The sequence below is a fragment of the Enhydra lutris genome, unplaced genomic scaffold, assembly GCF_002288905.1.
Source record: "Enhydra lutris kenyoni isolate GAN:26980312 unplaced genomic scaffold, ASM228890v2 scaffoldscaffold62, whole genome shotgun sequence".
Taxonomy (NCBI): Eukaryota; Metazoa; Chordata; class Mammalia; order Carnivora; family Mustelidae; genus Enhydra; species Enhydra lutris.
Window position 1 is genome coordinate 2,781,166 of NW_019154146.1, and position 19,831 is coordinate 2,800,996.

The 19,831-nt window shown below is 52.0% G+C and overlaps 1 protein-coding gene across 1 annotated transcript in view; it reads left to right on the forward strand.

The window, feature by feature from the left end:
- Positions 1 to 19,831, forward strand: part of LOC111158720 (ribosomal protein S6 kinase A2) — a 147,643-nt gene that overhangs the window by 50,600 nt on the left and 77,212 nt on the right. The window contains 1 exon segment of the mRNA XM_022520947.1: positions 17,140 to 17,256. Within this exon segment, the coding sequence (XP_022376655.1) occupies positions 17,140 to 17,256 (117 nt within the window).

The following is a 19,831-nucleotide window of genomic DNA, read 5'->3' on the forward strand; positions in this document are numbered from 1 at the left end:
AAGGGACGTTCTAGTGACCACCTTGAGCAGGTGACTTTGAGAACATGCAAAACGTCCCTGAGTGGAAAGTTCAGGAGCCTCGTTTCTGTCTATGCAGGCTGTCATTCGTACATCAGAAAGACGCCCATTTTCGTAGTGTCCGAGTGAGAACTCTTACAGCAGAAAGGGAGGATTTGAAACACTTCATAGCAAACAGCAGAGGTGAGGAAGGCCTGAAAAATCAGCTCTCAAAGGAGGAAAAGTCGTCTCGCAATTTGTCAACTCTTGTGATCGTTTCCTTCATAGGCTCTTTAAAATGTGGGGCCTACAGGTTATCCAGGGGCTCCGTCAGTGAAGCGTCTGGCTTCGGCTCAGGTAGTGATCTCAGGGTCCTGGGATCGAGTCCCACATCGGGCTCTCTGCTCAGCGGGGGACCTGCTTCTCCCTCTGACCCTCACCCTGCTGTGCGCACTCTCTCTCTCTCTGTGTCAAATAAATAAATAGAATCTTTAAAAAACATAAAATAAAATAAAATCGGAGCCTCCATGACGCCGCTGGGGCCACCACCATGTCTCTGGAGATCCCGGAGAAGTTCTAGCACATTCTGCGAGTACTCAACACCAGTATCGGTGGGCAGTGGAAAACAGCCTTTGCTGTCACTGCGTTAAGGGCGCGGGGCAAAGACGTGCTCGTGTGGTGTGGAGGGAGGCGGACACACTGGGTGGGGGGCACTCGTGGTCACTGGTGTGCAGAGTCCAGAATCCACCCCACTGTATGGCCACAGACTGGCTTTTGATCGGACGGAAGGCCACGAAGGTGGAAAGCACAGGTCAGATTCGGGTGCAGACGGCGGTGCCACTTCCGGAGACGTCATGTCCCAGGCCTGTACGCCAAGACCACAGGCTGTCGTGGCCGCTCTGTGGGGGCGTCCAAGTGGAAATAAATGTGCAAGCCTTGTCTGTTAATAAGTAGCTTATCCACCTGAAAGATAAAGTAAAGCTGGAGGTGCGATAGAAACAAGAAAGGGAACGTGTGGGGCAGACCACAGGTTCCTCGCGTGATACAGCGGACAGGACGGACAGACGCCGCCTGGACGTGCCGGCGCTTTGCGGAGTGAGCTGCGGGTCCCCCGGGTCCTGCTCCCTCCGCTCACACAGGCACAGATGTCCCATCCCAGCAGGGCCACTGACGTGGAGAAGGTCGCCCTTCTCCTGCTGTAGGACCTGCTGTATACCCCCGAGGAAGGCGCGGCTGCTCGGACGGAGTGTTCCTGGGTCGAGCCGATGTAGTTTATCTGAGCCCAGCATGCTGCAGAAGTTGGTAATTTCACATGGCCGTTACGGAACGGGGGCTGTCACTCGTGCGGTATCTTAGCTACCTGGCGGAAAATTCTAGAAACAAGAACTCCCTCAACTCATTTCAAAATCAGGCTTGGTAAGGTACAGGCTTATCTTCATAAGACCTGGGGCTACTCTATATCCAGGGTCCCCGAGCCGTGTGCATGTGTATGCGTGCATGTGTGTGCATGCGTGTGTGGACCTGCCGTGACGTCACCAGTGGGGTCGTGGTGCAGAGTCTCCTCGGCTGGACGTCAGCGTTCCATCCTAGGTCAGCTGCACCCTGACGGAAGCGCACACCTGGCTGGCGGGCTTGCTCTTCTGTCCCTCGGAGCAGCGTGTGACCTTTGAGGACCGCTGCGAAGACAGGGTCCACACTGTCCCCACGTGTCCTCTACCTCTCATCAGACGAAGCCTGGTGCCTCAGCCCCGGCTCGTCGTCTCTGACCGCTCCCCCCTCCCTGAGACAGGAGGCATCTCCAGACGCCGCGGGTGATTCCGTCGGCAGCTCCCCGCCCCGTTCCTAATTGCGCGAACCCACGCTCACAGCCGAAGGAAACACGGGAAGCTTCATATCACGCTCCGCTTGGTAGTGCTGTCCTGCCGTCTGGGCATACGGTAGTCACAAGGCTTGAAACAGGGTTAAAATTTGCACAAACTCATGAAAATTTGCAGAACTCTTACCTGGAGAAAGGGCCAGTCATAATTTCCCGGGTAGCCATTATTTGGAAGGTTTGAAGGTTAATAAGAAACACACGTCAGTCTGTGGGAAGGAGTAGCAGAAACCCCCAGGTGTCACAGTGATGGTAGCTCCGGGGACTGGCTGGGTCACTCCACGAGGTCCCTCTGCGCCACACACACACAGGCCTGCTGCGAGGTCAGCCACTGCTTCGGGGCGGCCTGCTGGCCGGAGCGCGTCCTCCGACCCACACCCTTTGTTCCCACGAAGACTTTGACCTAACCCCGTGTGTTTTCCCACGGAGCGCGGTTCCGGGTGAGATCCAAGAACACTTGCACATCTCAGTGGGGTTCGCGCTAATGTTCCAAAGCGGTCATTCTGGGAAAGAACAGCAACTTGGAAACGCTCAGACACAGAGGAAATAGACTGGTTTTCTTTTTGAAAATATAATTGCTGCAGAAGCTGGCCAAGTCTGTTGCAGGCAGACCCTGTGTTTCACTCGGTAACAGGGGCAGCGACCACGACAGGAGCCAGACGGGCGACTGTGTGACAGTCGCGTCGGATCAGGCATGGGAGATACAGGTGCGTGCTGCTCTCCGGGGGCGGGGGGCTGCGCGAGCAGGGCTCCTTCCTACTCTGCTCGGGACCCTTGGGCTTACCAGCACCAGCAGAGGTTGCCACTCTGTTGGAAGGAGTCCTTTCCTTCTGAGCGTTGTCTTGTGTCAAGGAGTTTAACCAGAAACAAAAGGACTGTGAGTAAACAGGAGCCAGTGGCCAAGATGCTTGATACCTGCAGCCTATGAGTTCAACTGGGAGAATTCTATTTTTCAGTTTCTTAAAGATTTATTTATTTGACAGAGGGAGGACTCAAGCAGGGGAGCAGCAGCAGAAGGAGAGGGAGAAGGGGAGCAGCAGCAGAGGGAGAGGGAGAAGGGGAGCAGCAGCAGAGGGAGAGGGAGAAGGGGAGCAGCAGCAGAGGGAGAGGGAGAAGCAGGCTCCGCACTGAGCGGGGAGCCCGACGTGGGGCGGACCTGGGGACATGACCTGCGCCGAAGGCAGAGGCTTCACCGACTGAGCCCCCCAGGTGCCCCGTTCTTTTAGGATCTCGTGTATTTGTCTGCTGGGAGCACGTTAACCCAGCAGTATCGTATTAGTGCCTCCTCCACTAATGGCACGTCGGGCTGTAGACTGCTGGCAGAGCCGGGTAGGTCACAGTCCTGACCTGACCTCGGCACGCACAGAGCTGCTGAGGGCCTGCCGCTGCGGCCAGAGCAGAAGGCAGGGGCTGTGTGGTTGGTCCATCCCTACTGTACCACTGAGCGAAGACCTGCTTTTCCCTGTGCCTGGGAGATGATGGAACTCTTACGCCTCAATTCCGATGAACAGCCTCGACGTACAGGGTTTCGTCTCCTTTCTCTGGGGTGAACGGTGCACTTTTTGGCGTACGACTACTAGAGCTTCAGAAGATCTTTAGGATTGTCTCCTCCATCCTTTGGGTCTGCGGCAGACAAAGGTGTGATCTAGAAAGGCCACCAGATACCGCCCGGAGCTGCTGACTGTGGCTAAAGCATTCTGGTGAAACCAAGCTGGGACAGGCTTTTAAAACATTTGTAATAGCATTTCTTGGAATTTAGAAAATCTCTATAAGAGAAGTGATGACTCCACATGTGCGGAACGTTCCAGAGCCCATGTCTGACGCCTGTAAGTAGGTGGGCGTGGTCGTGCTCCACGTGTGGTTCTGCAGACCAGACTGACGCGCAGAGCAGGGCATCCCGCTCTGCCAACGTGGAGGGCCAAACAGTGCCAACCAGGAGGGCATTTGCTGCGCATTCTAAAATCAGCCGGAAGGTGTCCACTGACTCCCCTACAAACGCTTGTTGAGACGGTGCGGTGTTGGAGGGTACCACCGAGAGCTACGCACGGAGAACTAACCTCCCCAAAGACGCCGGGCCGATGCAGGAGTCCCCTGAAAACGCACTCCCCCTGCACGGAACCTCTATTTTCCCCGAGAAGCGTTTGCCACGTCCCTGAGCGGCTTTCACGGGGTAACCAGGGACTTTAGGCAGGGGAAGTCTGTCTCCTAGGAGGTGACGTTGTAATTGTCCAGCTTGCCGGGTGGGCGCTGTGATGGATCTTCCAGTCCTCGGTCTCCGGTGTTCCACGAGCTGCTGTCGGAGACCCAGGAGAAGGACGTGCGGCAGAAGCCAGCCGTTTGCCACCTCCGTTGACGCGCTCCGTCTGCGCTCGTGACTGCCGGGAGCCTGTCACTTCCAGCTCCTTCCGCAAACGCTACCGCACGTGTAGATTTCAGGGCAGCGTAATTCCCTTCAACTGCGTTGTCCTGGGCAGGTTCTCCCAGCTCCAGGCTTCGGCGGGGCTGTGCGGTGGGGCCCGTGGGGCCTTCCAAACCTGAAGTTCTGCCTGTTTCTTTTTTTAGCAGAACGTTTTGTCATCTTTGAAAATGTCAACTAAGATGGTTTAAAAACCGAAGGAGGGATGGGTATTCAGCTAACGTCTTTGAATGAGGTTTCTGTCCAAAAGTTTTTGTCTTTTCAGCAGTTTTGGAAATTGGTAAAAAATTATCTGTACCTTGCTGCTGAAATTCTTTAAACTTCATTTCGAAGTTCACGGTCGTTTTCTGTCTGGATTCTATTTGTAATAATGATTGGGGTGGGAAAATAGAGCGCCTACGGCAGACCTGCTCCAAGAACCCTGTTCCAAAAGTCTGATCACCAAATCAGCAGTCTTCTCGAAGCATAGGTGGGACGATCTACTTCTGGCAGGAAACTGGAAAAATAGCCAGGTCCGGAGCGTTGGCAGAAATGGTTCTCCTCCATCGCCCCGAACACCGAATCCTGAGTTGGCCTTGTATCCTGGAAGGCCACTCACATGGGACCGTCCCTCAGAAATGCAGGGATTGTTACCCCCCCCCCCACACACACACACTGCAAAACCGACCACGCTTGATTTTGCTGGGATTTCTACTCATGACTCTTCAGGGAAAAAATGTAAACTCTCGTATTTATAGCTACAAACCTTTTTAGGAGAAAGTTATCACACTCAGCTTGGTTGTCTGATTAGCTGTAGCGGACATTCATCTCTAATCTCACTTTTAAACCAGCTTTTGTGAGGTGGTTCCCAGTTAAGTTCGTACCACCCTCCCCCACATACCTGGCATCCCAGGAAAATAGTCTGTTAACTCCCTGGCCTCCCGCCAGGCTGGAAAGTACGCGCTGGTCTCCGTCGAGCACACGCTTCTGTTTACCATCTGCACCCTGATGGCGAATTTTGTGCTAATCCACAAGATGAATCCTGCGTGTTGAGTATAAAAATTTTAATAGCTTTAAAAATATTGAGCCTTTCTTTTTCTCCAAATGGCAAGTTTCTTCTTTGCATCCAGAAATGGTATTCAAAGTGTTTAATGCTGGCTTCCGTCTTTTTGTTTTCTTGCAGCGAGATTTTATCTGCTTAATTAGCTCACAGTTAGTTTTGCCTAAATTTCCCATAGTGCGTCAGTGTTGCTGGGGAGGAGAGCAGTGGCTGAACGTGGGCATCTCATGTAGATGGTTATTTAGGTGACTTTACTGTGTTTTAAATTTCCTTATATAGAAGCCTTCTTGATCACTTCTTCTTGATCACATCTTCTTGATCACTTTTGTATTTCTTTATAATGAAATGGAGAAAGCAATGGGAAGAAAATGAGTCATTTGTAGTCCTCCGATCCTGCCACCATTAATGCCTCAAAATATTTTCCATAAATATTTTCTTACACATCTTTTAAATACCATGGTCACCGTCGTGTACATAAAATTCATAGACCGCCTCCTTAAATTTACAATCTTGTGATAAGACTCTTTCAGTGTTGCCAAATGGACTTCAAAATCACTTTAAAATTTTTTTATTCTCAAATAATTACACAGTTGCAGGAAGTTACAAAAGGTAGTAGAGAACCCCTCTCTGCCCTTCACCCAATTTCCCTGCTGGTGATACGTTGTGTAACAGTGTAGCGATGTTAAAACTAGGGATTTGGCATGTGGTGCCATCAACAGACTTCGTTCAGGTGTCACCAGCTGTGCATGTCTGTGTGTCTGTGTGTGTGTGTCGGTGTGTAGTTGAGTTTCATTACATACATAGATTCACGAAACCACCACTACAGTCAAGACACAGAATTGTCTCATCTCCACAGAGATCCCTCCAACAACTCTTTCATGGACACACATACACCATCCGCTACCTCCGACAACCACTAATGTGTTCTTTTTCTCTTTAATTTCGTCATTTCAAGAATGACATACAAAGCAAATCCTGTGAATACAGCCTGTGGAGGTCAGCTGTAGTTACTCTGTAGGATTCCCCAGCAATTCATCCAAGTGGTGGGCATCGATAGTTTGTTCCGTGTCATTGTGCGGTGATTGATCTCGGGTCGCTTCGCCATTTGCCTCTCCAAGGACATCTGGGTTGTTCCCAGCCTGGGTGTTTCAAAGAAAGGTTTTTATATGAGCAGAGTCTTCATTCCTCTGGGATTACTATCCAAGGGTGCCCTTGTTGTGAGTGCATTTTGTAAGAACGTCCCAGTGGTCCAGTGGCCGTATCACTCCCTTCCCTGCCAGCCATGGGGGTCCAGTTTCTCTGTGTCCTTGCTAGCATTTGATGTTACCACTGTTTTGCTGTTTGTTGTAGTCACTGATAGGGACGTAGCTGTGTCTTATTGCGGTTTTACATTTCTCTGATGGCTAAAGATGTTGAGTATATTTTCATGTGGCTCTTTGCCGTCATGTATCTTCTTTTGTGAAACAACTGTTCACCTCTTTTGCCCGTTTTTTAATTGGACTGTTTGTTTTATTTTACAGTCAAGTTTTGAGAATTCTTCATGTTGTGGACACAGACCTTTGTTGGGTTTGTGTTTTGTTGCCTGAGTGTTTTGCAAGGGTTTTCTCCCAGCCTCTGGCATCTCTGTTCTTCTTCTTGGCGGACTCTTTCCGAGCAAACATGTTAAATTTTGATTAAGTTCAATTTATCAATTTTCCCTTAGGGATCATGCTTTTTGGGGTCCTATCTAAAAACTTTCCCCCTAGCTGTAGGTCCTGAATCTTTTCTACTAAACATTTTATAGTTTTATGGTTACATTTATATCTCTGATCCATTTTTAGTAAATTGTTGTAGAAGTTATGGGATTTAGGTCACTTTGCTTTTATTTTATTTTTTTCGGTTTTTTTCCCTTGGGGTCCACTGTTCCAGCACTCTTTGTTGAAAAGACTCTCCTTCCTCCATCAGATTAACTTGCCATTGCTGTCTGAGAGCAGCTGGGTATAACTGGATGGGTCCATTCCAGGGCTCCCCCTCTGTTCCATTGGCCCCCGCGTCTGCCCCTCCCCAGTACCGCCCTCCCACCATCACTCTAGCGACTTCGTCAGCCTTCACACAACTCCGGTGACTCCTCCCGCTTGGTCATTCTTTCTCAGAATTGTTTCTAGCTGTGTCTGGTTTGGGGCATTTGCACTTGCATTTGAGAATGAGCTTGTCTACACCTGCAGAAATGCCTCTGGTTTTCAGCACACGGCGACCGTATGCCTTTTGTTAGGTTTCACCCAAGTATCCCATCTTTCCGGGAGCAATTGTAAGTGGCACAGTCGCTTTTAATGCCACATGTACAATCCCACGCGGGCGATGTATCATCGTTCACCGAATTCTTCCAAGTTTGCTGGACATTTAATTGTTTCCCATTTCTTCATTCTTAGATATTTTTTAAAAAGCATTGTAAGAACAGCTTCCTATATTCAAATTTTACTTATAAAGTCTGAACACTGAGATTCCTGGGTCAGAAGGTGCGAATGCACGTGGGACTCCTGTATGGGATAAAGGCCATCCGCGCGGAAGACCATCGCTTTCCTATTCCTGGAGTTTTCATCTCTGCTCACGTTTCTTTCTCTCTAAAACACGGATTTAGTGTCTCCTGAGATCTTTTCTTGCATTGTAGCTGATGACTTTCTATCACAATAGGAAGTTCTTTAAGGGCTCGAATAACCGAATAACCGTTTTCCCCAAAACAGACCTCATCCTGTCCTTGCCTGCCTGGAAAATGGTGCTGCCTTTATTCTCCCCAGGCAAGGGGGGAATCTTACGATCCTTTTGCAAATTATTCCCCTCTGAATGGGAATAATGTTATCAGTTTGAATAGCTCCTGCTTATCTGTGCCGGACAGAGTCTGCTCGCCTGCCCTTGGCAGATTAGACAGACCCTGCCCAGGGGCCGGTGCCAGCCCCTCCTGCAGGGAGGGCTGCCCTGCCTGTCTCCTTTCAGAGGAAGGGCTGGGAGTGTCCAATTCCAGGATCAGGCTTTTCCAATCAGAGCTGTCAGTCTTAGTAACTATTGCCACGGAGTTGTTGGACCATTTAGAAAAAAAAAAAATCTGTTACTTAAGCCACTTTTTCTTTGTGGAAACCAAATTTCTTTCTCTACACAGGTATGCTTAGAGACACCCCATCGGTCTTTCCCTGGGCTCCCTCCTTCCTCTGCTCACTCCACTGGAGAAGGTGCTGTCAACCCGAGCCCCCGAGCTAGGGAATTAATACAGCCCGTGGTTTCTGCCACCAGCGCAGTGTTCGCCCTTGACTCAGCTCTCGGGTGGTTTGGCACCTGGATGCTAGAGAATCTTTCATTAGTTTGTAGCTTTGACGACATGTTCCCCAGGACAGACTGACAGAGAGGATCTTCTGCATCTGTCCAGAGAGACACGAACAACCCATGTTGTTGGTGGTGGTTCACATTGTCTTGGAGAATATTCTTTGCCCTTTTGAAGATTTGAACCTACCCTCTGACCAGTAGCCCCGAATGTAAGTTCTTATGGATGGTGCTGGAGAGCCGTGGCTCCACACCTCAGAGTTTCTTCTGATGAGAAAAAGAAGTGAAGCCCCCACAACGACACTCGTAGATTTGTCTTCTGCCTCTAGCGGTGTAGTCCGGCCACAGGACTGACCCTTTCGCTAGAGAGGGAAGAAGAGCGGGCCATGATCTGTCCTGAGAATGGACCGCCACTGTCAGTCCGGGCGGCTCAGGGCGTCCTGGCAAGATTGGTGCCCAAGTGTGGGCTGGGGACCTGGGGCTGTTCACAGACTCTGCTTGCAGAGGACTCGAAACAGAAAACAGCCTCATGTGAGCCAGAGAGCCCTTCAGGCACGGGGTTGCCGACCACTGGCTGATTCAGCGTTTCCTTATTCTGCCCCATCAGGAGCATCAGGGGTTTTGTTGTTGTTTGTTTGTTTTTAAAGATTTATTTATTTTAGAGAGAGAGATTGAGAGAGTGCAACTGTGGGGGGTGAGGGGCAGCAGAGAGAGAAACCCAAGCAGACTCCCTGCTGAGCGCGGAGCCTGATTCTATGCTGGATCCTGTGACCCTGAGATCATGACCTGGGCCGGAATCAGCAGCCAAGCATTTAACAGACTGGACCACCCAGGAGCCCTAGGACATCAGTTTTTGACAACTTGTTCTCATAGAGGTATTTATCAAACATTTACAAAGTGTCAATTTGGGGGAAAAAATAAAACGAGGATATCAGGTCAGAAATGCACAAATAATTGGGGCACCTGACTGGCTCGGTCGGAAGAACATGCGACTCTTGATCTTGGAGTCGTGAGTTCGAGCCCCATGTTTGCTGGAGAGATTACTAAAAAAAAAATTAATGAATAAACTTGAATAAGTAAAAAAGAAATACATAAATACTTCAGTCTTGGAGAAGGTGATATTCAGATAAATGAAATGTTCCCTTTGCTGGAAAAAGCATGAAGTTTGTCCCACCAGCTCTCACTGGGATACGACTGTAGCTTCCTCAGCAATACTGCCGCTGTGGGTTGTCATCACGTAGGCTCCTCATTTGGGATTTTAAAGCCTGTGTTTTCTCTAACTGCTCAGTACACCCGTTTCCGTGCTACGCATCTCAGACCCAACGTGTAAAGGTTCTGAGGAAGAGGAAGAGAAACAGCGTGGTGATAACTGTCTGTTTGGTGAGCACCTGCTGGTGGCCCATCATCCTCCATGGGTCTTTACTGGGCGCTGTTTTTAAAGTTGTGCGAAGGAATCAGGTCGTCAGCCCCCTTTGTGCGCCCATCCTGCTGCCGCAGAACACCACCGTCCCCACGGAAGGCTGTCGGTGTCTGGAGGAGACGTCTCTGGGGCCGGACCCAAGGCACACGTTCTCCAGCCACACCCAGTTGCGAGGCCCTGAATAAATTCCCATCTGCAAACAGTGACGTTCTCGTCTCGCAATAGAGACGACTCATTCACACATCACCACAGGCAACTTTGGAGAAGAGGTGGGAAAGGCTGTGTGTAGAGTGGGACGGCGCCACAGCCCTGTGCCTCGCACCTCACAGACGCTGCTTCCCCGGGGACCGGGGCAGGGGGCCCACCTGGAGGATGGACAGGAAGGTGATGGGTGGCAAAGAAAGCCGGACCGGTGGGGGGAACACAGAGGGGAACATTCACCTCACTTCGACAACCAGAACTAACAGGAGTGGAGGTGGGCGAAGGCAGGATTTGGGAGGGACGGGAGCGGGCATTGGCTCAGCTGCGTCTCCCAACCTCCTCTGTGTCCTTCACTTCGTGCTGCCCTGACGCCTGGTGCAGACGCCCCATCCTGGCCCAGGGTTCCCGGGTGTGAGCTACCCCGGTGACAGCTCCTCTCTGCTGATGCTTTTTCCCTGGGAAGAAGGAAACGCAGCATTCCAGGAGGAGTGCGAGCAGCGGGCTGTGTGTGCGGCCCACAAGCACCGGGTCAAACACACCTGTGTTTCCTGCACTGGGAATGAGCAGGACAGAAAACAGATCTCGGGCAGCTGAGCCCATCTTTCCCCTACTCGGGTGTCGTGTGTCCCACTCCTGAAATTTCAGAGCTTCTGTCCGCTGTCTCAGTGTTTCACCAGCATTTTTCTTTCTCTTCCCAGGCCTCAGCCTTCCTTATCACCTCCCTCCTGCGCAATTGTAGATTTCTTCCTAAATAAAGCTATCCCTGTTTGGTCTGGATTCCAGCAAGTGATAGGACCGGCGTGGTTTCGACTCATGTCCTGTACTTAGTGGCTCAGCTTATTTTTACCCCTGAGAGATGGAGAGGAAACTTTCTGCAGACATAGTGTCCCGAGAAATGGATGGGACAACTGCAGCGGGCTTGTCCCCACATGGCAGAGAGCAGACACGCTGACCAAGGCAGGTGCAACGCTGCTCACACCGGGCCCGGGCCTGCTCCGAGGGCCGGGGTGCTGCCTGCGGGGTGGGTCCAGGCCCCTGATGCGCTGAAGGAGCCCCCCAACCTGTGTGAAAGAAGGGTGTCCTTCTGGTTCTGAGGGTTTGTGGTTCTGGTCATTCTCACGTCACATTAGCTCTATGAACAAAGCCATCCTCCCCAGGGTTTCTGCAGTGAGCCGTGTGTCTTCATGGGTCCAGCAAGCTCTACTGGGAACAAAGACCCCAAACCTACAGAGACAGTTCAGGAGCTCCCGGGGGTGCCCCCCGCGGCCCACCACCCCCCTGCCACCCCACACCTCCTGGGGCCCTCTAGAGCCTCCGCTCTGAGCTGTACCTGCCGGAGGAGACACAGACAGCTGTGGTGGTTTCCTCCGCCTCAGAAGCGCCCCCAAACTGCCACTTCCAGCAACTCCCTGGACTGTGTTGCTAAAACCAGTCCATAGTGCTGGACACTCTACATCTCCACGTCTTTCTTAAGATGCGGAAGCGCTTCGGTGAGTTGGGAAGTTATTAGCAAATATTCAGAGGCCAAAACCTGTTTAGAGGGAGAACCCAGAACGAGGGGCAGTGAAAGCCGACCGTCTCCTTGAGGACAGTTGGCAAAGCTCTGAACCTGAGGAGGCCTCGTGGCCTCACAGGGCAGGGGTGCTGGTGACAAGTCCCAATGGACCTGGCACCCACCCCTGCATGAAGGAAAACCTCAAGGAGGACAGGGGACCCTGTGCCCTTCAGACGGCTCTCGCACACATCCAGCTGCTTGTGATGGGCCTCCAGGGTCGGAGTCCTGGGGAGAGGTCCCGTCCAAAGGTTGGCGTAAAGCCGCGGGTGGGGGTGAGGTCCAAGGGGGTGATTACAGGGGAAAAGGCCAGGGACTGAGGCAGGGAGATAACGAAGGAGGAAAGGAGCCAGAAGAATGGGGAGGTAGGAGGGTCCCAGGGAGCAAGACATCCTGGGTGCCCATGAGCAAAACGTCCTGAGGAAGACAGAGTGGTGGGTAGCTTGGGGATCTGACCCCCGGGTTTAGCGCTCTGTCTGGACTTGGTGCGAGATGATGGAAGCCAGATGCCAGTGGATAGAGGAACTACTGGAGACCCTGAGTTTGGAAAATCCCTTCAGAGTTGTGTCTGCCCCTGGGGTAGCCTGGAGTGGGGGCCAGGGGGGGACAATGAAGGTTTATTTTCACTGAGAAGGGTACACACTTATGTTGGTGGGAAGCGCTGAAGGAGGGAAGGACTGCTGGTGTGAGCCGGGAAGCTACGTGAAACCCAGTTCTGCATTCCGAGCTAGGACCCCGTCCTCCACAGGGTCCAGGCCTTGCCCACCTCCACCCCATGGTCTGCATATTTGACAAGCTCCTTGCTCCCCCATGGTTCTGATGGACTTGCTCCCAGTGACGCAGAGGCCAGGCCCTTTCCTCCTTCTTTTTACACTTTTATAAACCACCTGTTTCATCATCCATTCTGTACCCTTCGTGGGATTGATATCCTACCTGTGATAGGTGATTTCTAGAATGAACTTGCCCCCTGTTCTGGAAGTGCCCAATTTTTATGTTCTATGTCTTTATCATTAATAGTTCTCAACTTTTAATCTGCACATGCTTTTCACAAATATTCTCCCTTTAAATGACACGAAGGGCGCCTGGGTGGCTCAGTCAGTTGAGCGTCTGTCTTCAGCTCGGGTCATCATCCCAGGGTCCTGGTATCAAGTCCCGCATCGGGCTCCCTGCTCAGAGGAGAGCCTGCTTTTCCTCTCCCTCTGCCTCCAGCTCTGCCTACAGGTGCTGTGTCTATCAAATAAATAAATAAAATCTTTATAAATAAATAAATAAATGAATGAAAATCCGGTGCCTCGGAACAGAGGACACTCTAAGAAGGTGACCTTGTGCAGGGAGGAGAGGGCAGCTGTGAGGTGTCCCCCACCTGCCGCCTTCATCACAGCCACAGCCCACCAGCCTCTCACGACACTGCTGGGTTACCTGCCCGACAAGCTCTGGGATCCGTCAGAAGTTCAAACACAATTCAATAGGGATTTTAAAAATTCATTGTCACAAATTATCTTGTCATGTATTGCTGTTATGTAAACCATTTTCTTCTCTAGCTTTTATCTCTCACATTAGAACATTTTTGAAACCCTCTTGCTTGTGAAGCAAGGTACCACTTTCTCCCCACCAAATTTCTCAAGTTATTTTAAAAAACCCTTTACAGGAGTCACACTAGAAACCAAATGTTTAGTGCCCTGTGTAGAGCATTTAGGGACGGAGCTTATTTTCTTAAGGAATAACATTAAAATCCACAGAGTTCTAGATAAAATAGCCTGCTTGATAACAAAGAAAAGGCATTTATTTCAAAATGAGACATGGGTATTATTGTAATTCTAGATGCCCTTTTGGGCAATGATCGGCCAAAAAATAGGACATTCTATGGAAACAGAGCAGACATGCCTGGGCATGTCCCCCTCCCTGCCTGCATCTGTGTGTTTCCTGTGACACGGGCCTCTGTGGTCAACGTTGGCTCAACCTTTCCTCCCTTCCCCTCCCCTCGCCTCCCCTTGCCTCCCCTCCCCTCTTTCTTTCTTTTAAGTCTTTGGGAAAGAGAAAAACAAAGTATCCTCAGGCAAATTCAAACCAAAATGTCACTACAAAGGCAAAACTCCAGAATCTGAAATGGGACACGCTCGGGTTTTGCTCTTGAAGACCTTCCTGAGCTCACGTGGGAGAAGAGCTGCACTGCCACGTGGCCAGGGGAGAGAGCCCGGAGGTTTCCGAGCCCATTCTCAGAGGGGAAACTAGCACGGGCTTTGGGTACGTTTGCTCTAAATTCTTGGACAGCGAGAATACACAACACTTGAAATGTTGGGAGAGATTTGTTTGTGAACCTTCTGTCTGAAACGTTAAGAAGGTAAAGGGTTGAAGTGGGAGGGGCACAGTGGGCGGGGAGGAGGAGGCAGCTGGGAGGCTGGTCCCTGCCGGTGTCCCGGTGACAACAGGGTGAAGTCTCCTCCACCGGCTGGCGCTCTGGGAGCGCGGATGCGGCGGGGATGCCCAGGGACCGGGCACGGGGGGGGCTCCCACAGTAAGAGCGCCACCTGACAGCGTCCCAGTGTGCTGAGTGACCTCATTTACTGCCACCGAGGGCCTCTGGCTCTCCGCAAAGAGTGCCTGAAGAGGAGGAATGATCTGGAATCTTCATGAAACACACGTGCTGTGAAGTGCGGTCGGGGGAGATCCCAGCGGCCACGCTGAGAGTCCACACCCCGCACCGTCCCCCTGCGCCTGTGGTCAGGGTTGACTTGGACTTTCTAGTCAGCATGTGACTTTGTTAACGAAGCCGCGGAAAGATGGGATTTGGGGAATTATGACCTTGTTGTGGTGTGGGGACTGCATTACCTCAGCTGCGTGATGGAAGTTATTTCAGGAGGGAAATTGGGATTCTGGGGGATGGACAGTGGCGTAGGGAGAGGGTGGTCAGTGGGCCCGAGGCTGGAACGTGCTGTGTTAACAGAAAAGGGGCTGGTCCAGGAGGTCTGAGGCGTTAGCGGGCATGTCTGTAACTGTGACTTCCTCCCCAGACCGCGTGTAACGATAATCCCGACGGGCGGCCTGTGCCCCAGACCCTTACTTACTCCAGACCTGATCACAAATCAATGACGTTCTAGTTGGCCGCCTCCTACCCGCGCTCCTTGGAACCTTATGAACGAATCAGAAAGAATCCATTTTGGCTATATTCGTTGTTTCTGCTCACAATCAGAAAAACCATAGCTTGGCAAATCCTCAACGAGGTGGAAATTGGAGCGTTCTCTCTCCACCGGAAGAGAAAAAGCGACACGTTCCCGCGGCTGACCTACGGTGAGGTGTTGCAGCACGTATGACCTCGCTCTGCTTTATTTTTTTATTTTTATTTTTTAAAAGATTTTATTTATTTATTTGACAGAGAGATCACAAGTAGGCGGAGAGGCAGACAGAGAGGAGGGGAAGCAGGCTCCCCGCTGAGCAGAGAGCCTGATGCGGGCCTCGATCCCAGGACCCTGGGATCATGACCTGAGCCGAAGGCAGAGGCTTAACCCACTGAGCCCCCCAGGCGCCCCCTCACTCTACTTTTAAAGGTGTCCAGTGCTGGTTACACAGAGATAAAACAGTACAATTCATAACTTTTGAGAAACTGAAATTTTTGTACATTTTAGAGAGACCGCTGTAATATATAGTCTGTTGTTACTCTGATTTCACTTGAAAATATCTGCTGTTGGACTAAGACCTGGCGAGAAGCCGGACGACCCCGTGCCCCGGGAGTGGAAACCCATCTCCCACACTCGCGGCTCTGGGCCTCACTAGGACTGAATCCCTACTTCAAAACCCTTTTCTAAGGAATAAAAGAAACAATGAGAAGTCCTGAGTGCCCAGAACACAATGTGCTTGTGATTACTGGTCGCTATTTTTAGACGAGCTTTTCAGCCCACCCATTCTGCCGGTTTTCAGCACCTCGCCCAACGCCAAGATGACGGAGCAGGGGTGAGTGCTCAGATGGACGGAGGCCTGGAAAGGGAGTCTGGGAGAAGCAGAGCAGGGACTCAGCAGCGGTTAGCCTCTGCTGTCAGGAAAAGCGCCTCCTTTCCAGCTTTCCAGTTCCCATTGCTGGCGTCGGGCGGATTCACAGGGTTATAAGCGAAGTGATGTGTCTTTGGGGACAGGAAATTCTCTGATGAAGAAATCATGGTGATTTCTGTCAATGTTTTCATTGAAAGATCAAGGGCTTTTTTTTCCTACTGGGGATCTCGCTTCTGGACTGGCAGAAAAAACCTATCTGACGGCTTCTTCTGAAACATGGTCTCTGGGAGACCAATGAAAAGCACTTGGCATTAGCCGAGCCAAAGATATTCTTCAACAAGGAGGAGGACAGGCGTCTGCATGTCACAAGCCATGGCCACGTGTGGGGCCTGCAGATGGCCCTTTGCAACACAGCCCGTAGACATTAGGATGGAGTCCCGGAGGTTCATTCTGCTGCAGGGGTCCCATGATCAACCCTATCCCAACTTTGGCCCAAACTGTTAGACGCAGGATGGATTTCGTGGAGAGCCTCAGGCATGTCCTTGAGATGAGACCTAAGGACAAATATCCATGCGGAAGAGAACGCAGTACCAGCTCCCCTGGCCTGCTTCCCAAGATAGGCACACATAAGGACGACGGTGTGAAGCTCTGTGATGTCACACGTGTCCGGTATGCCCGCCCTGTGGAGGGCACCACCCGTCACCAGGAACTAGAGACCGTCTGTCCCTAGAGAAAGGAGGCTTTGCTACTTATTCCTGGTTCTCTGCCCCAGCGCAAATCCTCTTTCGAATTCCTAATTAACAGACGCTCCCAAAGTCAAGCCTTCTTTGTCTTGCCAATTCCTGCCAGATGTGTTGTCCTTTTGTCTATAACGAATAAAAACTGGGGGCCCTGGGGGGCTCAGTCGATGAAGCATCTGCCTTCGGCTCCGGTCATGATCCCAGGGTCCTGGGATCGAGTCCCCCATCGGACTCCCTGCCCAGCGAAGAGCCTGCTTCTCTTTCTTCCTCTACTCCTCCCCTCTGTGTTCGCTCATTCTCTCTCTCAAATAAATACAATCTTAAAAAGAAAAAACAAAAAAACTGCCCGTTATGGTCATTTTTCTAGGTCTCAGTGTTGTTATTGCCCTCGGTGCACATGGAATAATACTTTGATTTTTTTCTCCTATTACTCGGTCTCATGTAAATTCAGTCCTCAGTCCGGCTGGAAGACCTTGAGGGTCGAGAAGAGATTTTCCCTGCCTTCACCGCAGTCCTCAAAATCCGGAACCTTAGCCAGCGCGCCGTAACTTCGGTGTAGGGCAGAAGTGGTGAGCCGGGAGGAACCGCGGGTTGGGTCCTCACCGTGTGCCGCTGCTCTCTTGCAGGAGGAAGGCACCGTCAAGGAGATCGACATCAGCCACCATGTGAAGGAAGGCTTCGAGAAGGCCGACCCTTCCCAGTTTGAACTGCTCAAAGTTTTAGGACAAGGATCCTACGGAAAGGTAAGCTGCAGCTTCGATTCCATCTGAGCGGGGCTCGCGCACCGTGGCAGGTCCCCCATCCCAGGGCGGGAAGCACTTGAATGTCAGGGGAGGCGAGCGATGGCCAGGCCGGCTCCTGAACATGGGCGCCGTGACCCTGAGGCCGAGGGGGTGAGGCTCGCGGACAGCCCCCCATCTGCGAGTCCCATGCGCGCTGCCACCCACACACATGTTGCACAGTTACGACTCACGCTGGGCTGTGCGAACCACGACTGTGGGCCCGCGGGACTGCCCGCACCACGCCCCTCTCCTCAGGCTTCCCGGGTGTCTCCTCATCCCTACGGTGAGGAGAGTTCTTGACCTTGAGGCAGTGCCTCCCTGAGAGCGTAGACTTGACCAGAAGGAAGAAAGCAGTGCCCTTCGCGCTGGCGCGTGACTGGCACCCAAGGGTCAGGAAGGCTGGGCCTCGCCACCGGCCTCATCTCCTTGCCCGGTGTCTCAGCTGTGCAGACTCTCTCTCGAGCCTCAGTTTCCCTCTCTGCACAATGGGGAACGGCACGAGCCATGTGATTGTACTGCCATCCAGCCGTTGCCTCAGCTGTATCTGCACACAGAATCGTGCCCTTTGCCTCACCGTCAAGGTGTGGTGAGGCTTGTCCCTCCAGGAACGAGAAGTGGGCGGCCCTTCACTCGGGCCGCGTCCGGGTCCGGCGGACCGCAGGCATCTTCAGTGACGGCTGCATGAGAGTCCTCCCAGCGCGGTGCTGGGTCCTCCGCGTCCCCGTGCAACGGCGAGAAATCCGGAGACCCTGATGGCGTGATTTCTGGAATATCGGGGCCCGAGGAAAGCGGTACAGCCCCTCCCTGGGGCACAGGCAGAGCAGCGACTAGCTTTCCAAGTGTCGTTTTGCACGGAACGTGGACATTTGCCAGATCTGTCCGTTCCTCAGAGGACTTTGTGTCAAGATACAATCTGGTGCCTGTTGATTTAAGGCACAACTAATAACACTTTAATGATGTTCCACAAAGTCTCTTCAGACCATGAAAATGGGATTGCTTGCAAAACTTATATGCCAAAGCCTGCATATTAGGTGGATTGTCTTTCTGTTTTCTTTTCCGCTTTCGTGCAGTAACGTGGGAAGGAGGAGTGTACACTCAGTTATACACAAACACGGTCGCTTTGAGCCATGCCAGATTTCCCATATTCAGAGTTTCGTGTCCTGCAAAAATGGCTCTGTGATGTGGACTGTAAGGAGTTCGGGAAGCAGGGAATGAAGACTTTGGTCTCTCACAGCCTTGGGAGCGTTACTGAAAGCACACGGCAGAGCCTACTGAAGTGGTAATGGAATGTCTGCCGTTCGTTAGAAATGTCAGAAAAGAGGAGAAGGCATCATTCTTTCTCTAAGAACTAGGATTTCAGAACGGAGACAAGCAAATTCACAGACACTCCTCAGGTATTGTTTCTGGTGCACATTCTCCGCCAAGCGGTCCAGGTGTGGGCCACTGTGGGTGCTGCATTGTGATTGGGTCCCTCTGACCTCGCTGTGGACACCACCCACCACCCCCAGCTCCGGCTGCTTGGGAACAGACCCACAGACCGACGTTTCTGAGCTCGACGGAGCCACACGTCTGGGGCTCGAGGGGTCTGTCCAGAAACTCACCTGGACAGAAGCTGCCCTTGAAGATGCCCTCCTCCCAGACCGGGGTTCAAGAGGAAGGGAGGAAAGGCTTTGTCCAATTCCCTCCCAATTTCAAATTTTGAATTTGCTTTAAAAGACCGTTCTTCGGAAAACAAGTGAAATAGCGAATGGTGTTTGGTGGAACCGTGGGAACAGCCGTCCTTGTCACGCTCCGTGCTGTCCCCCGCAGCCTTCCGCACACCTGCTCGTTCACACACACGGAGCCGGTCTGCGTACGGCGCAGCAGGTAATGACGAGCACGAGAGCTAAGGGGAAGAGGCAGTGGCCATGTGTACGGGTGTTCCAGCCTCTGCTCACGACCTAATTCTCAGCTCGTGTGTGGGGCCCCCCTGGGCCTGGGAGTGAAGACCAGAGCCCCTGGCGGATGAGGGGTGCCGACCAAACGGGACAGGACTCTGGAAACCTCTCAGAAGGGCCTTGGGATGCCTTGGGATGCCTTGGGGCCAACATCAGGCACTAGAGAGCTGCAGGTAGAAATTCTCTTAGTCCACGCAGTGCTGTCTGTCGGGAATTTTTTATAAAAGCAAAACTAATGACAAGAGGGGGAAAGCCGCATGTTCTGACATTGCACAGTGTTTTACTCTTCACCCCTAAGTACGTCCTGATGCAGGGTCGTCCTGCTTTTGCCCTCTAGAAGAGAAACATAAGACAAAGCTAAATATTCTCATTCTGTAGGAAGCTCCAGCCCACCCTTCTTGTCTCTGCTCCCAGGAGCAAAGAGCCAGAGTTAATCTGGACCTCAGTGTCCCTGGCTGTATTCACCTGTCACCGGGCCCCTCCATTCACCTGTCACCGGGTTCCCTCTGTTCACCTGTCACCGGGTTCCCTCCGTTCACCTGTCACCGGGCCCCTCCGTTCACCTGTCACCGGGTCCCTCCGTTCACCTGTCACCGGGT